Source organism: Suricata suricatta, chromosome 3 (genome assembly GCF_006229205.1).
Source record: "Suricata suricatta isolate VVHF042 chromosome 3, meerkat_22Aug2017_6uvM2_HiC, whole genome shotgun sequence".
In the NCBI taxonomy this organism is placed as follows: Eukaryota; Metazoa; Chordata; class Mammalia; order Carnivora; family Herpestidae; genus Suricata; species Suricata suricatta.
Window position 1 is genome coordinate 90349348 of NC_043702.1, and position 25874 is coordinate 90375221.

The following is a 25874-nucleotide window of genomic DNA, read 5'->3' on the forward strand; positions in this document are numbered from 1 at the left end:
GTCAAAATCAAGTGTCAGACACTTAACCAACCGAGTCACCCAGGTGCCCCACTGAGACTTTAAAATAACCCAAGTGTTGTTTTTCTCCATAGCTATCAAGGAGGACTTGGTGGATGTTCGATCTTACATCGCTCGTGCCCTCATGGATGGCTTTGAAGGCCCCTCTGGCTACAGCCAGAGGTTTGGACTGTATCATGTCAACTTCGATGACAGCAGCAAGCCAAGGACTCCCAGGAAATCTGCCTACTTTTTCACCAGCATCATTGAAAAGAATGGTTTCCTCCCCAAGGCAGTAAAGAGACTGCCACCACCCAGTATAGCAAACTTTCCACGTAAAACCAGAGCCTTCACTTTTCCATCTGATGTGCCCTCCAAGGCTAAAGTAGTTTGGGAAAAGTTCTCCAACCAACCCAAGTTTGAAAGAGATTTGTTCTACCACGGTACTTTCAGAGCCGACTTTCTGTGGGGCGTGTCCTCATCAGCCTATCAGATTGAAGGAGCTTGGAATGCTGATGGCAAAGGCCCCAGCATCTGGGATAACTTCACCCACACACCAGGGAGCAATGTGAAAGGCAATGCCACTGGTGACATCGCCTGTGACAGCTATAACCAGCTGGATGCTGATCTTAATATGCTTCGAGCTTTGAAGGTGAAGGCTTATCGCTTCTCTATCTCCTGGTCTCGGATTTTCCCAACAGGGAGAAACAGTTCTATCAACACACGTGGTGTTGATTATTACAACAGGCTGATCAATGGCTTGGTGGCAACCAACATCTCTCCCATGGTGACACTGTTCCATTGGGACCTGCCCCAGGCCCTCCAGGATATCGGAGGCTGGGAAAATCCTTCCTTGATTGAGTTGTTTAACAGCTATGCAGACTTCTGTTTCCAGACCTTTGGGGACAGGGTCAAGTTCTGGATGACCTTTAATGAGCCCACATACCAGGCATGGTTGGGTTATGGCTCAGGGGATTTTCCTCCAAAGGTGAAGGACCCAGGCTGGGCACCTTACAGAATTGGCCACGCAGTCATCAAAGCTCATGCCAGAGTGTATCATACTTATGATGAGAAATACAGGCAGAAACAGAAGGGGGTTATCTCTCTGAGCCTCAGTACACACTGGGCAGAGCCCAAGTCCCCTGAGATCCCAAGGGATGTGGAGGCAGCTGACCGAATGCTGCAGTTCTCCCTGGGCTGGTTTGCCCACCCCATTTTCCGAAACGGAGACTATCCCGATGCCATGAAGTGGAAAGTGGGGAACAGGAGTGAGCTTCAACACTTAGCCACCTCTCGCCTGCCAAGCTTCACTGAGGAAGAGAAGAGGTACATCAGGGGTACAGCTGACGTGTTCTGCCTCAACACCTACTCCTCCAGAATCGTGCAGCACAAAACGCCCAAGTTAAACCCACCCTCCTATGAAGATGACCAGGAGATGACCGAGGAGGAGGACCTTTCATGGCCTTCCACAGCAATAAACAGAGCCGCGCCCTGGGGGACACGGAGACTGCTCAACTGGATCAAGGAAGAGTACGGTGACATCCCCATTTACATCACTGAAAATGGAGTGGGGCTGACAAATCCCAAAGTGGAAGATACCGATAGGATATTTTATCACAAAACCTACATCAATGAAGCTTTGAAAGGTATGTGAGAATTCATGTCCCCTTTACAGAATCTTCCAGCGTCCATATGTCACGGGCCTGAGATGGTTTGGCAAAGTGGATTACAAACCATCAACACGTCTCTCTCAGGCCCTAACTCCATAATTATTTTCCCGTCTTGGTTACATATCCCTTTGGAAATCTGAAAAAAATCACAGTCATCTCCGCAGATGTACACATCCAGAGTCCCCATACAAGTTTGTTCATGGGTCCCTGCATGCATTATTAAGCAACTACTATGTGACAAGTTCTATTTTAAGTGCAGCGAACAAAGAGATAACTTTGTGTTAACATGGTGCTTATATTATGTTCTGGTGAGTTCCATGCACCCCAGAGCAAGAAACTCTTTTCTTCATATTTCTATGTGTAACTTCTAAAGTGGGCTGAGACTCCTGATTTCAAACCTGTCCCTTTACCCCAGTGGAAGAGTCTGATCTGCAAAGATCTGTCATTAATACTTGCTATGAGGGCATCAGTGCTGGCAAAAAAGACAAGGTGCTCTGTCCATCTGGGCATCCACTACTCGTGTGTACAAGTTGATGGTTTAGGACTACTGTCTCAAGTGATGCATCAGTACTTGTCTAGGGCTCTTGAGGAGCTCACCCTCCTGGTGTAAACTTCTTCTCTGCTCTCTTTGGAATGTTTCCAGCCTACCGACTCGATGGTGTAGACCTTCGAGGGTATTCTGCGTGGTCTCTGATGGACAACTTTGAGTGGCTGAATGGCTACACAATCAAGTTTGGATTGTACCATGTTGATTTCAATAACATGAACAGGCCTCGCACAGCAAGAACCTCCGCCAGGTACTACACAGAGGTCATCACCAACAACGGCATGCCGCTGCCCAGGGAAGACGAGTTTGTCTATGGACAGTTTCCCAAGGGCTTCATCTGGAGTGCGGCTTCCGCTGCATATCAGGTGAGAAGTCTGGGGCAGTTCAGTGACATCTCTTGCAGACCTACTGTGTGCCAGGCTGTGGGCTTGGTGCTAGGAGGGCAGGCAAGCGCAGGGGATCGTCACAGACCTGGAGGAGGAGAGTATGGGTGCCGTGCACCGAATCCGGGAGGTTCTCTCCGTGGACAGCCCAGCTGCTTCACGTCCCCAAGTTCGGGCAGACCTGTGCGGCTCAAGCTATGCTGAGATGGATGTTGGCGGGCGAAATGGAGCAGGTGGACCTGGGCGCAAACACTGAGGCAGAGACCCGCAAACCGGAAGATTGTGTGCTGGAATGCGTGTGTTTCTCACCTAGTCTCCTCTGAGCAGGCAGTTTGCTCAATATGGCTGTCACGTGGGCCTGGGCCTGTTTTGATGTCCCAACAACATCATATTGTAACCTTATTCATGCCAAAATAAGCTCGATAATACAGAAAATAGGAGGGTTTCCCTTCTTTCTAGAAAAAGATAAGAAGCAGAGTCACTCGGCCAGGCAGCGAGTGGGCGTCCCTGCTTTGCATCTTCTGCCTCCGTTCGATTTCTTCGAGGCAGGAGTGGAGGCTCTGTGTGCTCCCTGTGACCTGGGCAGGGCCGGTGCTGTGAGCTGACCCGACTCCGGGTGTGCCCAGCCCGTGGGTTTCTTCTAGGCAGCCATGCTGCTGAAGATGTTTTCGAGGGGGGTGAGGGTTGGCCCCTCCCACATGACGGCACTGCCAGGTGACAGTGAAGTCTCAGACTAAATTCTGACAGTAAATCCTCAGACATTTACTAACCACACGTATAAACACAAAACCTCTTTGTGTATCCTCTTCTGTGGACTGGAGGCAACCCCAGTTCTTGGGGCTCTTCGGTGCTCTGGCCAACACTTGACATGGAAGGAACACTTGAGGCCATGCCAGGATTTCAGAGACAGTGTTCTGTGACTCTCCTGCCGGCAGAGTCCTCGGAAGCGAGGTTTCCCCAGTTTGGCCTGATTGACATTTGCAGGGATAATTCCTTGTTGGGGGTGGGGGGCTTTCCTGTGCACCGTAGGATGTTAAGCAGCATCCCTGACCTCTACCCACTAGAGGTCAGCAGATTACCCCCCAAGCTGCAACAACTAAAATTGCCTGTAGACATTTGCTAAATGTCTCTTCAGGACGAAATGTCCCTTGGATGAGAACCACTATCCACATGTTTACAGCTGGACACAGGAAGGGGTAGGAACTTACTCTAGGGCCCAGGTGGCAGCCTTGTAGGATTCTTAAGCCCTTAAACATGCACGCAAGGGAAAAGGAGTATCTTGAAAAGCTTTTAGCCAACCCACATCTTGAATAGACAGTCAGCAGGCACAATTGTCACCATTTGGAACCTTATATAGTCTAATTAGCAAAGTGTCAAGTATGAATCAAGAATTAATGAGAAGGGCTTATACTGTGGCCTTCCTGATTACATACGACCTGACTATACATTCATTTTAAAACCTTTTATTTGGAAATCTTTTCAAACACAGAAAAGTTGCAGAAATAGTAGAGGACTCCTGTATATTCTTTTCCCATATTTCTCAACTTTTAAAATATTACCATTTGCCATATTTTCTGTGTGTGTGTGTGTGTGTGCACGCTCACACACACAAACATATATATAGTGTATATATGAAACTGATTTTATCACTTGAATAAGAAAGTATTTACCAGGTTTCTCTACCATAAAATTAAGTATTTTTTAGTGATAAATAATAATTACTTTGTGGGGAGCTACTTGGAGAGTATAAGCCTGTTCCTTGTCAAATTTCACCTACTGGTTTTAGCAACTGTTGATAATTTGTACCTGAATCAGTTATTAACAATGATAGTTGACAAATGGTGATTTTCAAGTTTCATGATTCCTCTTATATTTATCAGGTGGCATTCAACCGAAAGGCCAAGCCTGGACTTTTCTCCTATTTTTTCATGCTATATAAACGTGCATTAGCAGTATAGCCTCAGGGAGTCTTATTTTAGTCAATGTTATGTTATTATTATGTATTTAGATGTTCACATTTGCCACAGGGAGTGCCTTTTTGCCAGATCCTGTGTCCTTTTCATGTGGCCCATCATTATTTGAGCACTTCCTTCATTCTTTCTGGTATGAGATGTTCCAGGCTCATCTTGTCCCTTTTCTGCTCCAGCCCTGTAATCATCCTTCTCTAATGAGCCCTGGTTTCTCTTACTGGATGGGGGAAAAATTTAGAAACCAAGATCTAGGTGCTAGATTTGCTCACTGCTACTGGGTGTCATTATTCTTCAGCCCTCAGTAGACAGAGCTAGGAAATACACGTGTGTTTACGCACAAACACACATGCACTTGTATGTTATTTCTACATCTACCCCATCTCTATATAGGTTAAACATTTTTTTAATGTTTATTTGAGAGAGAGAGAGAGAGAGAGAGAGAGTGTGTGTGTGTGTGTGTGTGTGTGTGTGTGTGTGCGAGCGAGCAGGGGAGGTATAGAGAGAAAGGAAGCTACAGAATCCAAAGCAGGGTCCAGGCTCTAAGCTGTCAGCACAGAGCCTGGGGTAGGGCTCGAACTCCCAAACCATGAAGTCATGACCTGAGCAGAAGTTGGACGCTTAACCTACTGAGCCACCCAGGCATTCCCCTGTCTCTGTGTAGATTTTAAAACCATGAGTTCATACTGATACCTCCAAATCCAATCCACAGGCTTGATGCTAACCTTCTCATTGCCCATATTTGTATCTCTTATTTTCCATTGGTGAAAAATCTAGCTTCTAATAGCCTCAACATGGTTACTTAGTTCCTTGATGCCCCTGCATTAACTGATCTCTTGCACTGGTGCCTTCCTGCTGGCTCTGAGCCCACTTCCATGGGGCTGTGCAGGCCATGCTGGGTGCGTGTTGTTGGTCAGGATGCCAGCACTACCTTAGCTGCATCTGGTCCCATGACCTCCTGGGATATGTGCTGTAGTGCTTTAAAGTAAGTTACAGAAGCACCCGGGTGGCTCAGTCAGTTAAGAATCCAACTTCAGCTCAGGTCATGATTTTATGAGGTTCATGAGTTCGAGCCCTGCATTGGGCTCTGTGCTGACAACTTGGAGCCTGGAGCCTGCTTGGATTCTCTGTCTTCTCTCTCTCTCTCTGCCCCCTCTCCCTTGTGCTCTCTCTGTCATAAATAAATAAACGTTAAAAAAAAAAAGTAAAGTACAGAATTTGGACCTATCATACTACCTAAGCCTATAAGTAGGCATCTGCCTAGTGGCTCACGGTCACTTTCCCTATAAGGTAGGTGGGAGGAGAAAAAGGAGGCACAGAAACTGTGACCCAGTCCTGATGAGAGATTCTGCCGCCACAGCTGGCATCACTGGTATTTGTTTGGAATTGGGGCTGGAGGCACGTGGAGTTGTTCCTTCAGACTCTGAGTGAGCAGCTACCATATACCAGACGCGCTACGTTGAGTGTTGGGAGGCCGAGATGAAAGCCACAATGCCTGGGCCTTGGAGTCTTGTGGGAAGGCCGTCAGCACTCCTGTGACTGCGAGGTGCGGTGGGACACTGCCAGGATGGACACAGAGTGTGTGCAGAAGCTCTAGGAGCTCACAAATCAGAGAGTGGCCAGAGAAGGTTCCCGGAGGAGGTGGTGCTGACTTGGGTCCTGACTCGCAGCTCACCCGCTGACAGAAGGGAACTTGTGAGGGCCTGACTGCATGAATTAACTTGACCATGTCTTGTCATCTTGAGATCGAAGGTGCGTGGAGAGCAGATGGCAAAGGACTCAGTATTTGGGACACGTTTTCTCACACACCACTGAAGGTTGGAAACGATGACACCGGAGATGTGGCCTGTGACAGTTATCACAAGATTGCCGAGGACGTGGTGGCCCTGCAGAACCTGGCTGTCTCCCACTATCGCTTCTCCATCTCCTGGTCTCGCATCCTCCCGGATGGGACCACCAAATACATCAACGAAGCAGGCCTCAACTACTACGTGCGGCTCATTGACGCGCTGCTGGCTGCCAACATCAAGCCCCAGGTGAGGTGGGGCCCCAGCCCGGGCATGGGTCAAGTCTACGGGGCAGCCACCTGGGCCAGGGAGCTCTTTGTTGTGTAAACAAAAGCTGTTTTCAGATTCAATTTTTGAACTACCTGTAAATTCACATGACACAGAATTTAAAAAGCATTAAGAGTCCACAGTGAAGACTCTCCTTCAGTCTCTGGCCCCTGAGACACCAGGTCCCCTCCTGACAGGCAGCCAAGCTCGCTAGGTTCTCTTGTCTGTCTTTGGAGGAGGCCAGCCAGCCAGGACGTGTAGACAGGTGTGCACGTGTGTTCCTTGCTCCTTTTTCCCTAATGGTTATATGTATGCAGTTTGGTGCTTGCTTTTATTTAAGTGTTTTCCTTTTTTTTTTTTTTTAATGTTTGACTATTTATTTGAGAGACAGAGAGAGCAGGGGAGGGACAGAGAGAGAGAGAGAGAGAGAGAGAGAGAAACCAAAGCAGTCTCCCCACTGTCAGTGCAGAGCCCAGCACCGGGCTCAATCCCACAAACTGCGAGATCATGACCTGCACTGAAATCAAGAGTCAGATGCTCAGTCGACTTAGCCACCCCTCCTTTTCTTTTTTTTTAAAGTAGGCTTCATGCTCAGTGTGGCTCCCAGCGTGGGGGTGAGCTCATGACCCTGAGATCAAGACCTGAGCTAAGAGCAAGAGTGGCATGCTTAACTGACTGAGCCCTTAACAGTATTGTTTACACATATTTCCACAACCGTATGGAGCTCCCGTTTAAAGTTTTTTTTAAGTTATGGGGAATTGTTGATACCTTACTCTTGAATTACTTTCCTGTTAATTAACACTCTTTCCTGTGATGTTTCCAGTGTTTTGCCATCTTAACCAGTGGTGCAATGAGTAACCACAGGCATACATAATTTTGTGTGGGTGCAAGTTTATCTGTAGGCTGGGATCTTGGGAGCAGAATTGCTGGGTCAAACGGGCATTTGTTTTGCAGCCAGGACTTATTTCTTTTTAGTGTTTTTATTTACTATTTCTGAGAGAGAGTGTGAGTGAGCAGGAGAGGGGCAGAGAGAAATGGGGAATGGGGAAGCAGGCTCTGTGCTGACAGCAAAAGCCTGGTGCAGGACTCGAACTCACAAACCACGAGATCATGACCTGAGCTAAGTCAGAAGCCCAACCAACTGAGCCCTCAGGCGCCCTGGCAGCAGTTCTTATGAGTAATAACACAGAAGCTCACTTGTTAGCTTGCTTTGCTATCATCAAAGTTTTGAAACTTTCCTTGGGAGCCCGAGAGCGCGACTCCTCATGACCAGGGCCGTATGTGACAAAGGGCTGCGGGCGCTGCTCTGCAAAGCTCCGCGCTTCCTCTGTGGTGCCGGCTGGGGCCACCTACTGCGTCTAGGACGTGATCTCCACATGACCACTTTTTTCCTCCACGTAAGTGCCATCTGGCCTTTTCCCCTCATACCGATAACATTGCGGGAGCTAACCAGCCACCTAACACTTGTCACCGTGAGTGCGGAGAGAGAAGTGGCCTGGTGGCTGCCATGAGCGGACAAGGAACTTCATCACACACAATTCAGAGCAGCACAGAGAGCACGTAACTCAGGCTGACACAGTCCTACGGCCCCTGAAGGCTTGGAGACCCTGAAGAAAGGACAGGAGCCAGGGCGGGGAAAGCTTCCGGAGGTGTGGATCCTGAATAGAGGGGAGCGGGGCTGGATGGTGGGTGGGGGCAGAGCCTGCGTGCAGAGAGACAGGGTCTGGGCTAAAGATGGCTAGTGGCCCAGTGCAGACTGAGCACAGCGGGGATCTGGCTTGGCCAAGACGGGGTGTGTGAGGCCATCAAGGGGAAGGCCAGGGGGACAACAAAGGCCACAAGGACGTGGCCAGGAGGCCCACCTCCAGCAGTGTTCTCAGCTCCACAGGAAGGGCCTCTAGACCCAGCGGGTAAAGTTCACGGGGGTGTCCCTTCATAAGTGAAAGGCTTCCACACTCCGCCTGGAGCCTCAGAGCCTCACTTAGCACAGTCTCTGCAGGCAGATTCTGAAGCAGCTGCCTTCCTGATCCCTGACTGCAGCCAGAGCAACACTGAAGGGCGGACACGGTGGAGGCCACGTGATGTAGGCCTCACGATTCCATGACCTGCAGGTCCTCCTGCCTGAGCTCAGGGTCACAAAGCTGGTAGGTGGCAGAGCTGGGACTCAAACCCAGGCTTCTCTGAACCAGGTGTGAGTCTGCACTTGAACACCACTGCCCTCCCCCTTCCACCACAGAACCATGAACTGTTGCGTCTCCTCATTCATTCTCAGCTTTGGTAGCATTTGTGCTGGTGCACATGGCATCAGTGACCTTCCAGGAAAGGAGGTTGATGCAACTGCCGGTCTTGCTTTCGTACAGGTGACCATCTATCACTGGGACCTGCCCCAGGCGCTCCAGGATGTCGGAGGCTGGGAGAATGACACCATTGTGCAGCGGTTTAAAGAGTATGCAGATGTGCTCTTCCGGAGGCTGGGAGACAAGGTGAAGTTCTGGATCACTCTGAATGAGCCCTTTGTCATCGCTAACCAGGGCTACGGCTACGGCACGGCAGCTCCAGGTAAAGGTCCCAGGCTCAACTTGTCAGCTCTTCGGAGCGTGGCGTTTGCAGTCACACCGAGACTTGAAATCCAGGTGGCCCTGGAAGAGGAGGCCACGAAAGGCCGTGGTGGGGCCACAATCCCTGCCTCTTGCTCAAGGCTGCCCGACAGGCAGCAGGTTTCCCCTTCTGACACCACTTTTTGCTAAACATGGATTTTGCATCTCAGTCCTCTCCAAATAGCCTCATTTCTTTGTGCTTTTTTTGACCTGCCTCAGATGGGAAGCTCGCCGAGATCAGGGACAGTGTAGGGAAGGCCGAGTCCTCAGGCTGTACAGGTCCCCAGGGTGTTTTCTGCAACTTCAAAATCCAGAAGTTTCCAAGAATTGATTTGGCCGATCTGAGCTCATCCTGACTTGAACCACATTGAGGCTCGTGGACTTTATCCTGCTTAGTGTCAACATTTCTGCTGCGGGCCCATCCGGGTCCTTGATTACAGAGCGCTCTCCTGGGCCTCACGGGGGTGATGTGTGAACATGTTACCTGCAACTTCCTACTTTTCTGGGACACAAAAACCTTGTGCTTCCAAAACACATGCCCCTAAGGGTTTTGACTAAGGGCTTGTGGACCTGTCCTTGTCCCTGAGAACCATTCAGTTTACCTTTTCTCCAGTTCTGAGCTTCAGAGAATAAATCTGTTTACACGATTCCTTGGGATCACATGTAAAAGCTGAAAAGTGCCACAAATCCTTACCACATTTATCTCCCCTTGATCCTTGCTCGGTGCTTTGGTTTACCCTTCCTTCCATTTCCTTCAGTACAGGAGAGGTGGCCTTTCTCACGACATCCATTCCCAAGGGATCTGTCATTTGCTTCCATTAGCTACATTCTCCAACCCTACATCCACTGCACACCCCACCTCCCGCACCAGGAGGTCAGCCCCCAAGGCACGCACTCTGCTGGCTACTTTTCCTGGGACGTGGGAGCCACTCTCTGGGGGAGACTTACAGAAACCAACGTTTACCGGTGTCTTCTCACCGGACACAGTGCTGCTCCGTGCTTCACCAACACGTTCACAAGAACGCTCTATTGCTCACTCTGCCAGAAAGGAGCCTGAAAAACTGAATAACCCAAAGTCACACAGCCAGTGAGTCAGAAGTGAAGCCAGGATTTGAATTTTCTTCCTCCTAACACTCAACCCTACACTCCCCCAAACACAGAGGCCGTCTATAGGCAGAGAGTGACCTTCTTGGCCATATTCATTCTTCACTGATGTCCATGTGTGTGTTTCCAGGAATCTCCTTTAGGCCTGGCACTGCCCCCTACATTGTTGGCCACAACCTAATAAAGGCTCATGCTGAGGCCTGGCATCTGTACAACGATGTGTACCGTGCCAGTCAAGGTGGCGTGATTTCCATCACCATCAACAGCGACTGGGCAGAGCCCAGAGACCCCTCCAACCAAGAGGATGTGGAGGCAGCCAGGAGATACGTTCAGGTGTGTCTTCCCTCTGGTCATTGATATTACTCTGGCCTGTTCTTTCCTCCTGTCATGAGCTAATGGAAATAGATTACAAAACAAAGATTTAGGTTGAAGGGCCTGTTTGCTATTACCTCATTTTGTGAACTTGGGAAAATCACCTACCCACTTTTGTACCTTAGTTGTCTCGTGTATGAAGTGGAGATGACCTATCCATATCCATAGCATAGGTTTGCTGTGGTCAGACTCCTTTGGGGTTGAGTTTTCTTTTACGTCTTAAAAATGATTTGTACATGTAGCCCTTGCCGCATGCAACACGGGCCTGAAGGTAACTGACAGGAACCGGCTCTGCAATCTCTGGTCTGACGGCAGGGGCTGGTAGAGCTGGGCTGCAGTGTCACACCTCGCCTCTAGGTGTCACCATCTAATTTTATTTATTTGGCCTAAGAATTCCTGGAGTCTGTGTGAAACTCCTTAGTGCCCCTAATTTTCCAATTCTATGAGTTTAACATAAGGACACGTGCCTTTGGTCATGGGATTTTGCTCCAAGGAAGTAGAGTCACTCATAAGCAATCAGGGGCCAACAAAATGGACTGTCCTTACTTCAGTGTGAGCCCCTGACACGAGAGAAGAGAATGGCCTTTGTCAGGGCACAGCTTTCCCCTGGTTCCTGCTAGCGTCTCCGACACAGTTAGAAAGCATCCTCTCCCATGTTTCAGCATCAGAGAAGAAAGGCAAGGGTCTCTCTCTGCACACTGTTCCCCACTTTTGGGCTCTGTGGAGGGGCCTGCAGACAGAATTCTGAGGGGACAACAGGGGTCTTGGTTTGCCAGACCTTTCACAAGAGAACTTGTGATCAAATTAATGAATGCAATATGAGCTTAATATTCCCATTTGTTAGCTAGCTGGGGAAAAAGTCTTGGAACAAAATAAATGCATCCCTCATTTTAGATTTACAGAACTGGTAAATGAGAGCAGTCATTTTTCTGAAATCAAAACCCCAAATCTCAGGAAATGTTAGGCTCTGATCTCATTCAATTGAGCCACTTGTTGGTGAACTGGGAGAGTGCAGCCCAGACCGTGACACACACGTGCCTCAGTGAAATCAGCTTCCATGGAGAGGAACGGTTTGTCACCTAGAGTGCACGAAGCCTCTTTTGCCGGGCTGTGTGTGCTCCAAAGCCTCCTGAGAATGGAAGCGTGCCCTCAACCCACATTTCGGCATCAGCCAGCAGGTGAGGGGGGAATGGCGAGGGACCAGACTAGCCTCTCAGAACCCCAGCTTCGTAGCATTTATGTGCCCGTATCCTCCCCGAGGGGAAGGATGACCTAGATCCCATTCAAGAAAATAGGTTGAAAAGTTCCCCAAAAGGTACATAGACTATGAATCCAGAGCCCATGAAGAATCACCCTTTGCCTTGGGCAGCCAGGAAAGCCTTGCATTTCAGCCCTCCAGAAAGTTCTGGTTGATCCTTAGGCAGGATGATAAGGAAGGACCTGATTTGTGGTAAGAGGACATCCACAGCCTAACGGCTTCTGGTCTCCCCGGTCTCCTGCGGGACTGCTAAGGGCAGGCAGGCAGCAGCCATTGGGTGCTGAGGCCGTGCTCAGGGCTGCAGGGGTTGAGAGCGCAGCCCTGCCCCCAGAGGGGCTGTAGCAGGTGAGAAGGTCTGTGGGCATTTAAGCTGGACCGTGCAAGCAGCCAGAGGAGATGCGGGTTGAAGATGGGGTGTGGGGGGGAAGGAGGGTGGTTCTGAGGTCAGCGACTTGTGGGGGGAGGATGCTGTCTCCTGGTGTGCCCCCGTTAATGCCCAAGCTGTCACCCCCAACCCCACCTGCAGTTCATGGGAGGCTGGTTTGCGCATCCTATTTTCAAGAATGGCGATTACAACGAGGTGATGAAGACACGGATCCGTGACAGGAGCTTGGCCTCAGGCCTCAGCAAGTCTCGGTAGGTCCTGGTAACCACATGCTCGGCCGGGGAGGGGCGGGGTCAGAAGTCTGCTCTGTGATGCTGAACTGAGGCTCCAGGTGGGCAGCGCAGTGGTTTGAGTGTGGCTGTTGGGCTTGGAGACCTACTGTATCTCTGAGCTTCCCTGCTCAGGAAGACCAAACAGGATCCTACACGTGAAGCTTTCAGCTAAAGACAGGGCTTTGCTATGCGTCTCACAAGAGGTAGATGTGATTATCATTCTGCAGAACAGCAAGGAGATCTGTCTCAAGGGCCCCCACTTCTTAGCTACCCTCTCGCTCACTTCAGGGACGAATTCTCCTGTTGACTAGATCATCACCTTACAGTGAACGTGAGCAGCAGTAGGTGATGGGCAGCTTGTGCTTTTTGTCATCTGGCCAGTAGGGGGCGATGGTTGCGCCAAAGCTGTCCTACTTCTGGCCCACTCCTCTGCCTGTCAAGGGAGTAATAGCAACATCAACACCCTAACATTTATCCTTCTATTGGCACTCCTAGCCCTATTTAAGGAGGAATAAACTGAGGCACAAAGATCATGGCAAGATTACCCAGCTACTGAAGTAATGGGAGTTGGGATTTGAAACCAGGGCCCACACTCCAGGTTTGAGAGTCATCTGGCTGGGGGTTAGAGGTGTGTGAGGAGGGGGCAGAGTGACCTGGCTTTATGGGAATATACTCAGACTCCAAGGGAACTCATGTGACTGTGAGCAGGGGGGGGGCTAAAAGCAATTCGAGAGGCATGAATCCCTCCTATAGCCTGTTAGTCTTTCCCTTACACAGCCCAGCCCCCATCCCTACAACGCGCTGCTGCCCTGGTGGGGGCAGGTTCTGCCGAGCAGGCTGTGCCTGAACGTCTGATCTGCCAACTCTGGTCTCCAACAAGCAGGCCAGCCCTCCAGTCCATCGACACAGCTCCGCTGAGCGCTTACTGTGTGCCCAGGTCAGGGTCAGGCCCAGCGAGGTCCCCGTGAGGAGAGGCTTCCAAGTCTGACTCCTCAAGCTGCTGACCTGCCAGCTGGGGAGACAGTGACTTGACCACTCTAAGGAGTTCCCTTCCCTAATTTCTTCATGTAGAGAAAACTCAGAAGAGGAGATCGGGGTGGGCTGAGTAGAACAAGGAGACTTCATGGACAAGGGGGGACATCAGTTAAGCTGGACTTCAACATTCGTGTGGGAGAGCAAAGAGCGTTCCATCCGAGGGGAAGGGTGTGAGCACTGGCCTAAAGGGAATGATTGAGGTACATGCAGTCGAGAGCTGGGGGGACTGGCCCCAGTGGCAGTGGGGGCGGGGGCGAGGGCAAGACCGGGGCTCAGCCTGATGCCACAAACCCTAAGGAGCCACTGCTGGCTCCTGGGCAAGAGAGTGAGGGGTGTGAGGGGTTTGGGCTTTAGTTTTCTCCCAGTGTTTCAGAAACCCCAGGGAAGGTTTTGATCCACTAGGTTAACAGGTAGCAGATATCTTAGGATGAAGGTGTCAGGTGCCTAAGCAGGGTCATCTCTCAGCTCGTATCCTAAACTAGCAGCCCCAGGGGTTCCCTGTCAGGGCACAGAAGTAATCTAAGATTTGGCCGAGAGGAACCTGTGGGTGCTGGACCAAATGCGTGTTAGTTACATCTTGTAAAAGGTCTCTAAGTACTTAGAGTACATGTGGAAAATGCTCCACCAGATGTTTAAAAAAAATAAAATCATGTAAGCCTAAAAGTCGAAATACCAAAACTTCAATGAATTTAAAAAATAAGGATGGTAATAAGGTAATAAGGATGGACTTTGGAGAAAAGAAGCATGCCTAAACATACCATAACAAAAAAACAAAAACTCAGGGCAGATTATGGAAACACAAATTATAAAAGATACTATAACCTTGAGAACATCAAGGATTAGTCTCAAGGGATGTATCTCAAACCTGTTCTTGATTTCAAGATGGTAAATATCTTAGATGGTATTTTATTTCAGATGATAAATATCACAAGTTGCATGTTAATTTCTGAAATAAATAAAAAGGTATCCATGTATGTGTACATGTATGTATATAATGTCTGTGCGGCAGGAGGGACCCTGAAGGGAAGGTTTATAAATTGGTCACTTTTTTTTTTGAAAGAAAGAGCACAAGTGGGGTACAGGCAGAAAGAGGGGGACAGAGGATATTTGCTAACAGTAGAAAGTCCAACGCAGGGCTTGAACTCAAGAACTGGGAGATCATGACCTGGGCTGAAAGTCGGATGCTCGACCGACTGAGCCACCCACGTGCCCTGGACCCGTGTAGTTCCACTTGGCCGACAGGAAGAGAGGAGGGAGGGTCTTGCAGGTTTCTGGTCTGGTGGGAGGACCCCTCCTGGCAGCTGCACCCCTCGTCACCACCAGGCGCTCCCCCAACCCTGCCCCAGGACGCTCTCTTCCCAAAGCATGATCCTCAAGCCCCACACTCTTAATATCTCCCACCCCACCCCACCCCCCGCCCCCAGGCTTCCAGAGTTCACAGAGAGTGAGAAGAGGAGGATCAATGGCACCTATGATTTTTTTGGATTCAATCACTACACCACCGTCCTGGCTTACAACCTTGACTACGCCTCTTGGATCTCTTCCTATGATGCAGACAGGTAAGTCTGCCAACAGGGCACATGGAACTATCTTTGGAGCCGACATAGGTGCCCCTTTGCCCAGCTCTTACTGCACAGCCTCAGAAAGCGGTCTCCTGAGGCCGTACATCCTCGGGTTTAAAGAGGAGGTGACCCCTAAGACACCCAATCAAAGCTGTCCGTGTGCTAGTGACACCAGCGAGCATCTCCAGGCTTCTTCCCATGGAGATAGACGTGGTGCTTGGAGTTTCTTTCAAACGTCAAGATTTCATGACTTTTCTTCCCTTGGTTTGCTTCTTTTGTCAAGTCTGTTTCACTTAGCAGGTGTATTTAAGTTAAAATAATAGTAAGGTGGATTTTTTTCCTCCCCTTTTTGGGGTAAAGGTCAAAAAGTTATTTTTGTCTTACACAGTCACCATGGAAACATTAGAAAACAAGAATAGGAGAAGTGTATGCGTATGTGTAGGGGGTATACTACCTTTTTCCCCTTAATAAACATTATATGTAAGTATATATTATATAAGCTATGTGTAATATAAACATATAGTTTCATAGTATTAATATGCAAAAATATAGTACAAAAACCAGGATATATACTCTTTTGTTCTTTTTTAAAAGATTTTATTTTTAAGTAATCTCCACCCAACATGGGGTTTGATCCCACAACCCTGAGATCAAGAGCTGCACATTCCACCAACTGAGCCAGCCAGGTGCCCCTTTTTATTCTTTTTATAACAAGCATGTTTCCAATCAGCTGTGAATCTGTCCAGGTTCTTACACTTGACCCAGGATGACATGTCCCAGGTTCAGTTTGGCTATGAAAGATAAATTCAGTTACTCAGACTACGTTTTTGGTTTTTTCCTGAAGGATTTGGGACGTGAAGATCTAAATAATTGGTCCTTATTTGAAATGTAGGACTCTGGAGACGTTCAAGTTTCTCTGTTCCCCCAGCAACTGCTTCTTTAGCACAGCCTGTTGCCCTCGCCTGGTCCGTCACTGGAGAGAGGCGGGGTCCTGGGCACCCACAGCAGGGCCCAGCCTACCTGCTCCCTGTGGTCACGTCACACACAAGGTGTGCTTGTGGCCACACCTGTGGTGTTGACTAGACAGTTGTTGACTCAGGGGAGCCCATTCTCTCTCCTGACCAGCACACACCTCACTGGAGACTGTGGTCAGGGAATCCCAGAGCCCTTTCACGTCCAGAGTGAAGTGCGGTCTGTTAACGGAGGGTCCAGTCCATGAGTAGAGACCATTCTCTGAACAGGTGGAAACAGTTGCTGTGGCCTGTCAAAGCTACACTGGCGTTGAGCAGTACAACTAGGAGAATATGAGGCAATTTGACTCTTCTGTATTTAGTTAGGTTTTGTCTAGACTTGAGAATCCCTAAGCCTTTTCCTAGTATAAATCCTATTTTGTGTTTTGTGCAAAGGGCTCTTAGGACTTACAAACAGACTGAATATCGCGTTTGAACCTACAGGGGAGTTGCCTCCATCACAGATCGCTCTTGGCCAGACTCTGGCTCCTTCTGGCTGAAGATAACACCTTTTGGCTTTAGGAAGATACTGAACTGGATAAAGCAGGAGTACAACAACCCTCCAATTTATGTAACAGAGAATGGAGTGTCTCAACGTGGAGAAACTGACCTCAATGACACTCTAAGGATCTCTTACCTCCGCAGTTACATCAACGAGGCACTCAAAGGTAGGACAGGCCTATCCCTTCCTCCATGTGCATCTTTCACCATTGGAAACACCCTGCTAACGTCTGTGGTGAGGGGAGTACTGCACTCACAAGACCCCGTCATGACAAGGACGCAGCTTCTCCCTCCGATGGGTTTAAACTTTTCTCTGAGGCTACACTCTCGAGTCTTTTCCTTCTTACATTGAAGCTCAGCAAGCAAACCCAGTTGCCTGATACAGTGAAGCCTGAATTCCTGGCCAGGGTCTTTCTCTGCTGGATGGTCCTGGAACAGCAGTGCTCTGATGAGGGCAGGGGCCAGGAGGGGCAGGCTGGGGGGGTCTTTTGTTCCCCAAGCAGAAGCCTGAGACCCTCAGCTCAGTGGAACCACCTGGGATGGGGCTAGGACAAGGGACTATTTAACCCTGAGTCAGAGAGACTGAGCATGCAGCAGGGAAAAGAAATGGTTAGAAAGTCCTATTCCAGTGAAAATCTTTTCCAAGGGCCACTTACTTTAGGAAGGAGTATTAACTGTCTAAGGAGTGCCTAAGACTGGCATCCCAGCACGAGGAGACAGAGAGGACCGTAGAGGACTCAGCAGGATTAATGTAGTCTACCCATGTTCCTGACTCCCCTTCAGGGCTGAGCCTTTCCAGCAACATGCTGATGGCTCTGTAAGTCCATCCACAGAGGACCCTGCAGGTGCAAGCGGGGGCTGTGGGAGAGCCGGGGGTAAGCATGGCTGCCGTAGGCCGGGTGGGACCGCGTCCTGTAAGACACAGGGAAGGAAGCTCACGCTGTGGCCTCTGCATTTGAGCAGCTGTGCAGGATAAGGTGGACCTTCGAGGATACACAGTTTGGAGTGTGATGGACAATTTTGAGTGGGCCACAGGCTTCGCAGAGAGGTTTGGTCTGCATTTTGTGAACTACACAGACCCTTCTCTGCCAAGGATCCCAAAAGCATCAGCCAAGCTCTTCGCCTCTATAGTCCGGTGCAACGGCTTCCCCGACCCTGCGGCGGGGCCCCCGTGCCTCCAGCTAGAAGGTGAGATGTGGCTCGGGGAGGAACTAAAGCCAGAGGGTTAGTGGGGCTTTTCGGTCTATTTTCTTCTAGGTTATTACCCTCTGCTCTGCCTTACCATTCCCCTCATCATTCAACCAGTATTTTTTTTTTTTATGATCCAGACATTCTTAGGATAGGACAAAGAATCTTAGAGTTAATGTTACATAGAAACCAGGCCCTGGTTTGGAAAGAGGAGGTCTAGATTCTTGTCCCAGCCCTCCTACTAACTGTGTCATGACCTTAGGCAAGAAACTAAGCACATACCACCAGGCAGACATGAGGATCTAATACAGTGACTGCAAACAGTGCCTGGCTCGATGTAAGGAGTCCAGTATTTAATGACTGAAAAAGCATAAATTACTATAGAGAAGACAGAGATAAGTATCCTCTTTAATTGTTGACAGATTTTAAAAATATACAACTACTTCACGCAGAGGTTGAGGAACAGTGATAGGGACGCATCCCATCACCTCAGCATGTGCTCACTCGGGGCACCTGTGTGACTTCTCTATTCCAAGGATCTCGCTTGGGCTTAATATAGGCTAACACTGATCTAATGACTACATCATCTGTCCTTTGTCGTCCTCTCCTAGATGCTGGACCTACCGTCAGCCCCATGCAGGAGGAGGAAGTTCACTTCCTGGGGTTGGCACTGGGTGCGACAGAAGCCCAGACAGCATTGTACGTACTCTTTGCTCTTATGATTCTTGGCGTCTGCTGTGTGGCATTTCTGTTGTACAAGTACTGTAAGCGCTCCAAGCAAGGGAAAACACAACCAGGCCAACAGGAATTGAACACTCTTTCTGCATTCTGACCCACAAGTTCCCATCTGCTCCAGTTCTGCAAAACAAATCTAGATTGTATGCCGTCGCCACCCGCAAAACTCCTTAGGCTCTTCCATTCTGCCCGTAGCAGGCTTCTTCATGAAGGCCTCTGCACTGCTGGAGGCTACTTTAATCTTGAAGGCTCTCCAGTCCCTAATTAAAATGGGAATATCTGCATCTTGTCCCAGCTCTCCGGAATTCATTAGGACACCGAAGAGCCTGCCCCTGGCTCCTGTCTAGTGGTGCAGGCAATGCTTACCTGGTGGGTCTGTGAGCCACTTAATTTCACTGGGCTGCTTTCACATTCAGAGACTTTAAAGACAGAGATAGGAGTAAAAACCATAGCAGTCCCGTGAACAAGAAATGAACTCCACTGTGTAGATGGACTGCAATGTCATCATCTCCTGCCCTGTCTTCAAACTCCCTCTCAGCCTACCTTGTGTTGATCAGAAAAAAAAAAAAAAAAAAAAAAATTGTGAGCTGTGTCCTAGGTCCTCTGGCTGCTTCTCCTTGAGGGCAGATTCCATAGAATTTAGATAGTCACACAAGTCCTCTGGGGCTTCTAAGCTTTTCACCAGACCAAGGCTTTTTGCTTACATTATATATTCCATTGGCAGAGAGACCCTAACATACCAAAAAAAGATGACCTCTGGATGAACCTTTATTCTCATCATAGGTACCTTTTTTGTCCTTCCTGTCTCTCCCCTGTCCAGGACGACTTCCAAGGACCCAAGTATGGCCTTCAAGGCCCATGTGATCTGCTCTTGGTTCACTTAGCTGGTTTCCTTTCTTTCTCTTTCAACCTGTGGTAATGCTGAACCTCGTGTATGTCCTTGAGTAGCCCATCTTCCTTTGTGTCTTTGGAAATAGCATTCTTCTCCCTACAATGCTCCTTCTCCTGAAATGCCTTCAAGTCTCAGCTCAAATAATGCACTTTCCCCTCAGCACAGCTTCCCTGAATCTCCCAGGAAAACGCTCCCCCCCAATCCTTGGCTTATAAATACCCCGGACTACAGCTAGTCCATGTTATACTGGAAGTGCGTATTTCTCTACTATCAGACTTGGTCCTTTATCCTCAAGAAGCTATCTCTAGCAGGCACATTTCAGAGATGGGGCATAGAAAGCATGCCTGTTCCTTTTGTGTGTTTATTCACAAAACACACCCAGAGTAGTGGTGGGATTATAGGAAGATGTGATCTTTATCAATTCCCCTCAAATATGCTAATAATAAGACAATCTCAGTGTAGAATACTTAAGAATTTATTTGGCCTATACATTCTTCCTAGATAACTCAGTGTATGTTATTTAAAAATAAAGTGATTTTTCAATTAGATTTTAAAAGAATGATCATTTAAGAGTGATCAGGGGGTGTGCCTGGCTGGCTCAGTTGGTTAAGCATCCAACTTTGGCTCAGGTCCTGATCTCATGGTTTGTGAGTTCGAGCCCTGCAGGCAGCCCACTGATAGCTCGTAGCCTGGAGCCTACTTCAGATTCTGTGTCTCATTCTCTCTCTGCCCCTTCCCCGTTTGTGCGCTCTCAAAAATAAATGTATAAAAAAAATTTTTTTTAAAGAGTGATCACAATGAAAGAACCTGGTTGGTTCAATCAGTAGAGCATGCAACTCTTGATCACAGGGTCATGAGCTGACCCCACATATGGCATGGAATCTACTTTAAATAAATAAATGAGTAATCATGCTTGAAATTTTGTTTCCTGCAGGCATTCTTTACCTGAATTCGGTGTATGTGTAGAAAATTGCTATCCAATGTCTCACGGCCAGGGACCCCAACCTGACAATTTGTGGTATACAAGCATTTTTCTCCATCAGTAGACTGGAAAAGTGTCAGACAAGGGTAAGGGTCGTTCTAAAACTGGTATTAAAAACACTTCTTAGGCAGAAAGACTCAGTATTGTAAGTTGTCAATTATATCTAATTCTCAAATTCAGTGTAACTTTTTTCCGGACAAAAAAATACATAGAGCCAGGATTAGCTGGGCAAAAAAAAAATATTAAAACATTATAAAGTTAGTTTTAAAAAACAGCTTGGTAACAGAAAGAGAAAAGAAAGATTAACAAAAGAAGAGTGTATACATAAACCAACTACATATGGATCTAAAGTGCACAGCAAAGGTGGCCTGCCAAATTGGGAAATGGGAGTAGTTAAGTGGTCGTGAGTCCAGAGGTGAGTTAGCTCCTGAGTAGCCACAGGGAAGGCTAGGAGAATCCTAGGACAGGTGGTGACTTTTTTTAAATTAATTTTTAAAGAAAGGTATTTATAAGCAAGACTTAGAACCCAGAGGCCTTTACATACATGAAATTCTTATAAACCAACAAAGATGAAAAAATAAAAATTGGCAAATACAGGCAGTTCTCAGAATATAAACTGAAATGACCAATATTAGAAGATGTTCAATCTCCTTTGTGATTAATATAATGCATATGAAATGCATAAACTTTTCATCTACCACTGATAAAGATGGGTGTAATAGTGTTGTTAAAAATGTGGGGAAATGGACATTCTCAGTCACTGCTGGTGGGAGGCTCAATTCAAAGAACATTTAGAGGAGGCAATCTAGCAGCATCACTTGTAATTCAAAACTACAAACACCCCATGACTTAGTTACCCAAACATTCCTACAGATATATTTTCACAGCTAAGAAGATAGATAATGTCCCAAAAATGCTCACTCTAGCCAAGATTTCTAATAGAACAAACCCTGTAAGAACTGATGGGCATTGCCAGAAAATGGATGGTAAGTTGGGGTATATTTATCAAGTAAACTGCTATGTAGCCATTAATCAGAATGAGGTAGTTAGTGTTGACAAGGAAAGATCTACAAGACTGTGTAAGTAAAAAAGAAAGATGCAGAGTAGTGTATATAATATGACTGTATTTACAAAATAAAGATCACATTGCTTATATATGCATATGGTTTTTTCTGTAGATAACAAAATTGACTAGAGGTTACCTGTAGGGAACAGGACTGGGGTAAGATGCAAGAGAAGAGATTTCATTTTCATTTTACAGCCTTCTATACACTGTTTTGATTTTTTTTTTTTACCAAATATACTTTTTACAATATAAAACTGAGGAGGGATCCTCCTACTCAAAGATTGTGAACCATTCTTTTATGTGTGTTTCTCTGAGGTCTGTACTGAACTTTTTTCAAGGCAAACTGACCTGAGGTACTCTAAGTTTCTCCTAGTATATTTCTAATAGTTATTAGCAGGGTCACACCCATTTGAAAGATTTTGGTTTTTTTTTAATATCTTGTATTGCTATATATTTTTTTAAGATTACAAACCTTTACTCCAATGGGATGCTTAGTGGAAATGTTTTTTTTTCAAACTCACTTATTAAATTATGCAAGTAATGGGATCATTGCAGAAAACCAGGAAAGCCTATTAGAGTAAAAAAAAGAATTAAAAGCACATAGAACACTCTTACTACTGTTAATGTTTGGTTATTTTCTTTACATTAATACATGTACTGTCTATACGGAAAATGTGTTTACAAAGCTGAGCTCATACTGTACCCACAACTCTGCTGTCGTCTCCTAACACACGACAGGTAGTCAATGCCTATATATACAGATGTTAAACTGAACTGATAAAATATTGTACCATTTATCCTTGTCAAAAGTTAGTTATTTCTGCACAAGTTATTTAGGTGATATAAGACTGAGTATATGTTTGTACCTAAACTATCTACATATATGATCATTCCTTAGAAAAACTGATCAAGGAGTTTGAAACAAATATTTAAGGTTGCTGATGTTTTCCAGAAAGAGTATAACCAGTCTTCACTCTTCCCAACATCACAGCCGGGCTGTTTCCTTGCCAGCACTATTACCATTTTTACAAATCACTGTATTTTGTAGGTAAAAAAACAAAATTTCCTCTGAGAATATTACTTTCTCCCATTACAAAATTAAGTCAGTCTATATGTTCACTCAAAAGCAGTATCTTTCAATCTAAAAATGGAAGGTTAAAAGAAGAACTGTCAAGCTTCCTCTTTTTCAAATATCATGAGTTTAGTGGTCTCCAATACCAAAAACCTAGGGTGAGGTATCACGTCAGGTTAAGAGTCTCTTTATAATTCTAGGGTGCCTGGATTTGTTGGATCGAGCCCCATGTGGGGGGCTCTGTGAGGACAGTAAGGAGACTGTTTGGGACCCTCTCTCTTCCTCCCTCTCTGCCCCTCCCACATTCATGCTCATTCTCTCTCAAAATTAACAAACTTAAAAAAAAGAATAACCAAATGAGGAAAAGGTATATTTTTATTCCATACTTCTTGTCCTACAGAGGTACTTTAGGTCTGTGAAATCTGTCCAGAGCAAAACTTGAGGATAAAAGTGAGAGAAAGGTGTATTTTAAGAGCTGTTCTGCATCTGATGAGAACATAGACGGTAACATCAGGCAAACTAAGCGATGCCTCACTGACAGGATGGACGCTAATACAGCATCAGTGTGTATCAGAAAATTTTTTCCTTCACTGATAATTAAAGTAGGGTGGTCACAGCTATTTTCCTGACTTAGCTCCAAGGCAATACTGGGGGAGGGGGGGTCACACACATGACCTCAAGAGATCCCTATGTGACAAAAAGATGGTAAGATAACAAAATTTAAAGCAAAACTAAGATCATTTCGATTTTTGGAAAAGATTTTTTTATTCAGTGTTTAAGATTAAAAACTACAAGATTTTGCTTGCAGCTGATGAGCAAAAAGAGAAAAGTTAAACATAAATTACCATCTGATTGGCTAGTTAAAATGCTCTGACTCAGAGTCAAATTACTCAGTGACATACCAGTTACTTGGTGTGGACTTGAGAGTTCTGGAGCGAAATAGCTCTAAACAAAACGCATCATCTGAGAGTATAGGGCTAATGGGTATATGAAATACTGAGTAAGAAAGCTGATAAAGGGAGGCTGCGGCAGACCTTTTGATTCTTTTAGGCTTCTAGCAGTTGGTTACCATATGCAAGGACCTAGCAGCCAGTTATTTCATCTCCTGACTTGTCTGAGGAGTTAAACAACTTTAACCCACTAAGCAGGAATAGAGAGACACTTTATAGACCAGTTGGAAAATGAAAAAGCAGTCCCACTTCTCCAGTAGAGTTTTAGTTGAATTAAATCATAAGAGAAACAATGATTATTGCACGTACTGTACTCGTCACACTACATCTGTTGAGTCGAGTTTCCATTCCAAGTGTTGTTTTCATCTTCACCATCATCTTGAGTCCTTAATCTATAGATCTTCCCCTCCTTTTTAAAATCTTCTCCCCGTTTCTCCAGCACTCTTTTCCTAACTGGTTCCCTGATGTAAGAGGGAGAAAAGAGAAGGTGAAATGAGAGTGAAAACAACAGCAATACAAAGCCGTTTCCTTTAAACTTCCATTAGTACAGTCAGCTGTATTTTAAGCAAAGTCCTTGGGAGATTAAAAAAAATAATAATTTTAAAGAACAAAAATAAAAGCCCACAGAGCAAACTATGCTATGTAACAGTAATTCACGATTAAATGGTTCCAGCCATTGCTCAGTAAGAGTTCTAAAATTCCGGACTAACAAGACCTAGTTCGAATGCTGTTCCCAGTCTACAGAAGAGTTTCCCTGTATCCGCAGTTGAGTGATGTACTAAGGATATAAACGGCCTTCCTAATAGATACAACTGAAACTAAGATAAAGGCTGAATCAGTCCAATCACAGTATTTACATAAATCTTCGTCTAGAGAGTCAACAGGACATAAGACTAAGGATTCTCCTTCCTGATAGCAGACAGAGGCAAGGATTTTCATTATTTATCACATAGGACTGGTGTATTTGCTATAATGCCTATTAATGGCTTAATGGTGTTTAAGAGCAAGAGATAGGTATAATAATAAATCGTGGTATTACTTACTAGAAAAAGCTATGATCCTACTTCTAGGAAAATATTTCCTGTTAACCTGTTTCAAATACGCAGAATCTTTAACAGAGATATAAGCTAAAATCATTATAATGACCATTCTAACAATGGTCATCTGCAATAAAAGGTCTCTTGGTTAAGGGACAAGTCGAAAATAATTCTCTCAAGAAGCCACTGTTTTCCAGTGAATATCTAGTTTCTTAAGTTTGGTTTTTCTCTGCATGACCCAGAGAAGACAGCAGATCAAAAAACCACCAGGGTTTAAAATTATCTGAAGCACCATCATATCTCTAAATATAATGTATGAGAGGCACCAGAGGGGCTCAGTCAGTCTGACTCTTGATTCCGGCTCCGGTCATGATCTCATGGTCGTGACAATGAAGCCTGCATCAGGCTCCTTGTTGGGTGTCTCTCTCGGCCCCTTCCCGGCTCATGCCCTCTCTCAAAAAGAGAAGAGAGAAGAAAGAAAAGAAAAGAAAAGAGGAAAGAAAAAAAAGAGAAAAAAAATGTCTGCAAGATGACTGTGAGAAATTACATGAAACATCTTGTTAGATAAAACACGGTTAGCAAGAAAGGTAAGACTATTCAGATCTGGAGGGGAAAGCTGCCTTTATAGTTACAGGAAAAGATGTGAATAAATGAAATACAAAACCCAGCAGAGGTAGAACTGATTTCTGTGGCATAGGCTTTAGAAAGATGGCTGAGGGGCGCCTGGGTGGCTCAGTCAGTTGAGTGTCCAGCTTCAGCCTCAGGTCATGATCTCATGGTTTGTGGGTTCAAGCCCCGCGTCGGGTTCTGTGCAGACAGCTAGCTCAGAGCCTGGAGCCTGCTTCAGATTCTGTGTCTCCTTCTCTCTCTGACCCTCCCCTGCTCATGCTATCTCTGTCTCTCAAAAATAAATAAAAAACATTTTTAAAAAATTTAGACAGCTGAGAAACACAGGTAGTGTGCTTCCCAGAAAAGATGACAGACTAAAACTTCAGAACATACACATTTTTTCTCTAAGTAGAAAGATGGCAGATTACGCATAATAAAAAATGTCTATTTTGAATTAGGTACTGGGCATTACTAACGCACTTTGCAAAAAGGGCAAACACAAACAGATACATACCTTTTTTTTTTCCCTCCATAATACTTTATTGTCAAATTGTTTTCCATACAACACCCAGTGCTCTTCCCCTTAAGTGCCCTCCACCATCACCACCACCTCTTTTCCCCCCTCCCCC

At 46.4% G+C, this 25874-nt stretch overlaps 2 protein-coding genes across 2 annotated transcripts in view; one reads left to right on the plus strand and one right to left on the minus strand.

The window, feature by feature from the left end:
• The window catches only part of LCT (lactase), a 47354-nt gene extending 28612 nt beyond the window's left edge, over positions 1-18742 (plus strand). The window contains 10 exon segments of the mRNA XM_029934649.1: positions 93-1643; positions 2311-2579; positions 6310-6600; positions 8979-9177; positions 10450-10652; positions 12476-12585; positions 15066-15200; positions 16658-16881; positions 17678-17902; positions 18514-18742. Of these exon segments, the coding sequence (XP_029790509.1) occupies positions 93-1643; positions 2311-2579; positions 6310-6600; positions 8979-9177; positions 10450-10652; positions 12476-12585; positions 15066-15200; positions 16658-16881; positions 17678-17902; positions 18514-18734 (3428 nt within the window). The 3' untranslated portion in view covers positions 18735-18742.
• A 4264-nt stretch (positions 18743-23006) lies between these two features.
• UBXN4 (UBX domain protein 4) overlaps positions 23007-25874 on the minus strand; it is a 46818-nt gene continuing 43950 nt past the window's right edge. Inside the window, exon 13 of the mRNA XM_029934650.1 lies at positions 23007-24060. Within this exon, the coding sequence (XP_029790510.1) occupies positions 23922-24060 (139 nt within the window). The 3' untranslated portion in view covers positions 23007-23921. The remainder of the gene's footprint in view (positions 24061-25874) is intronic.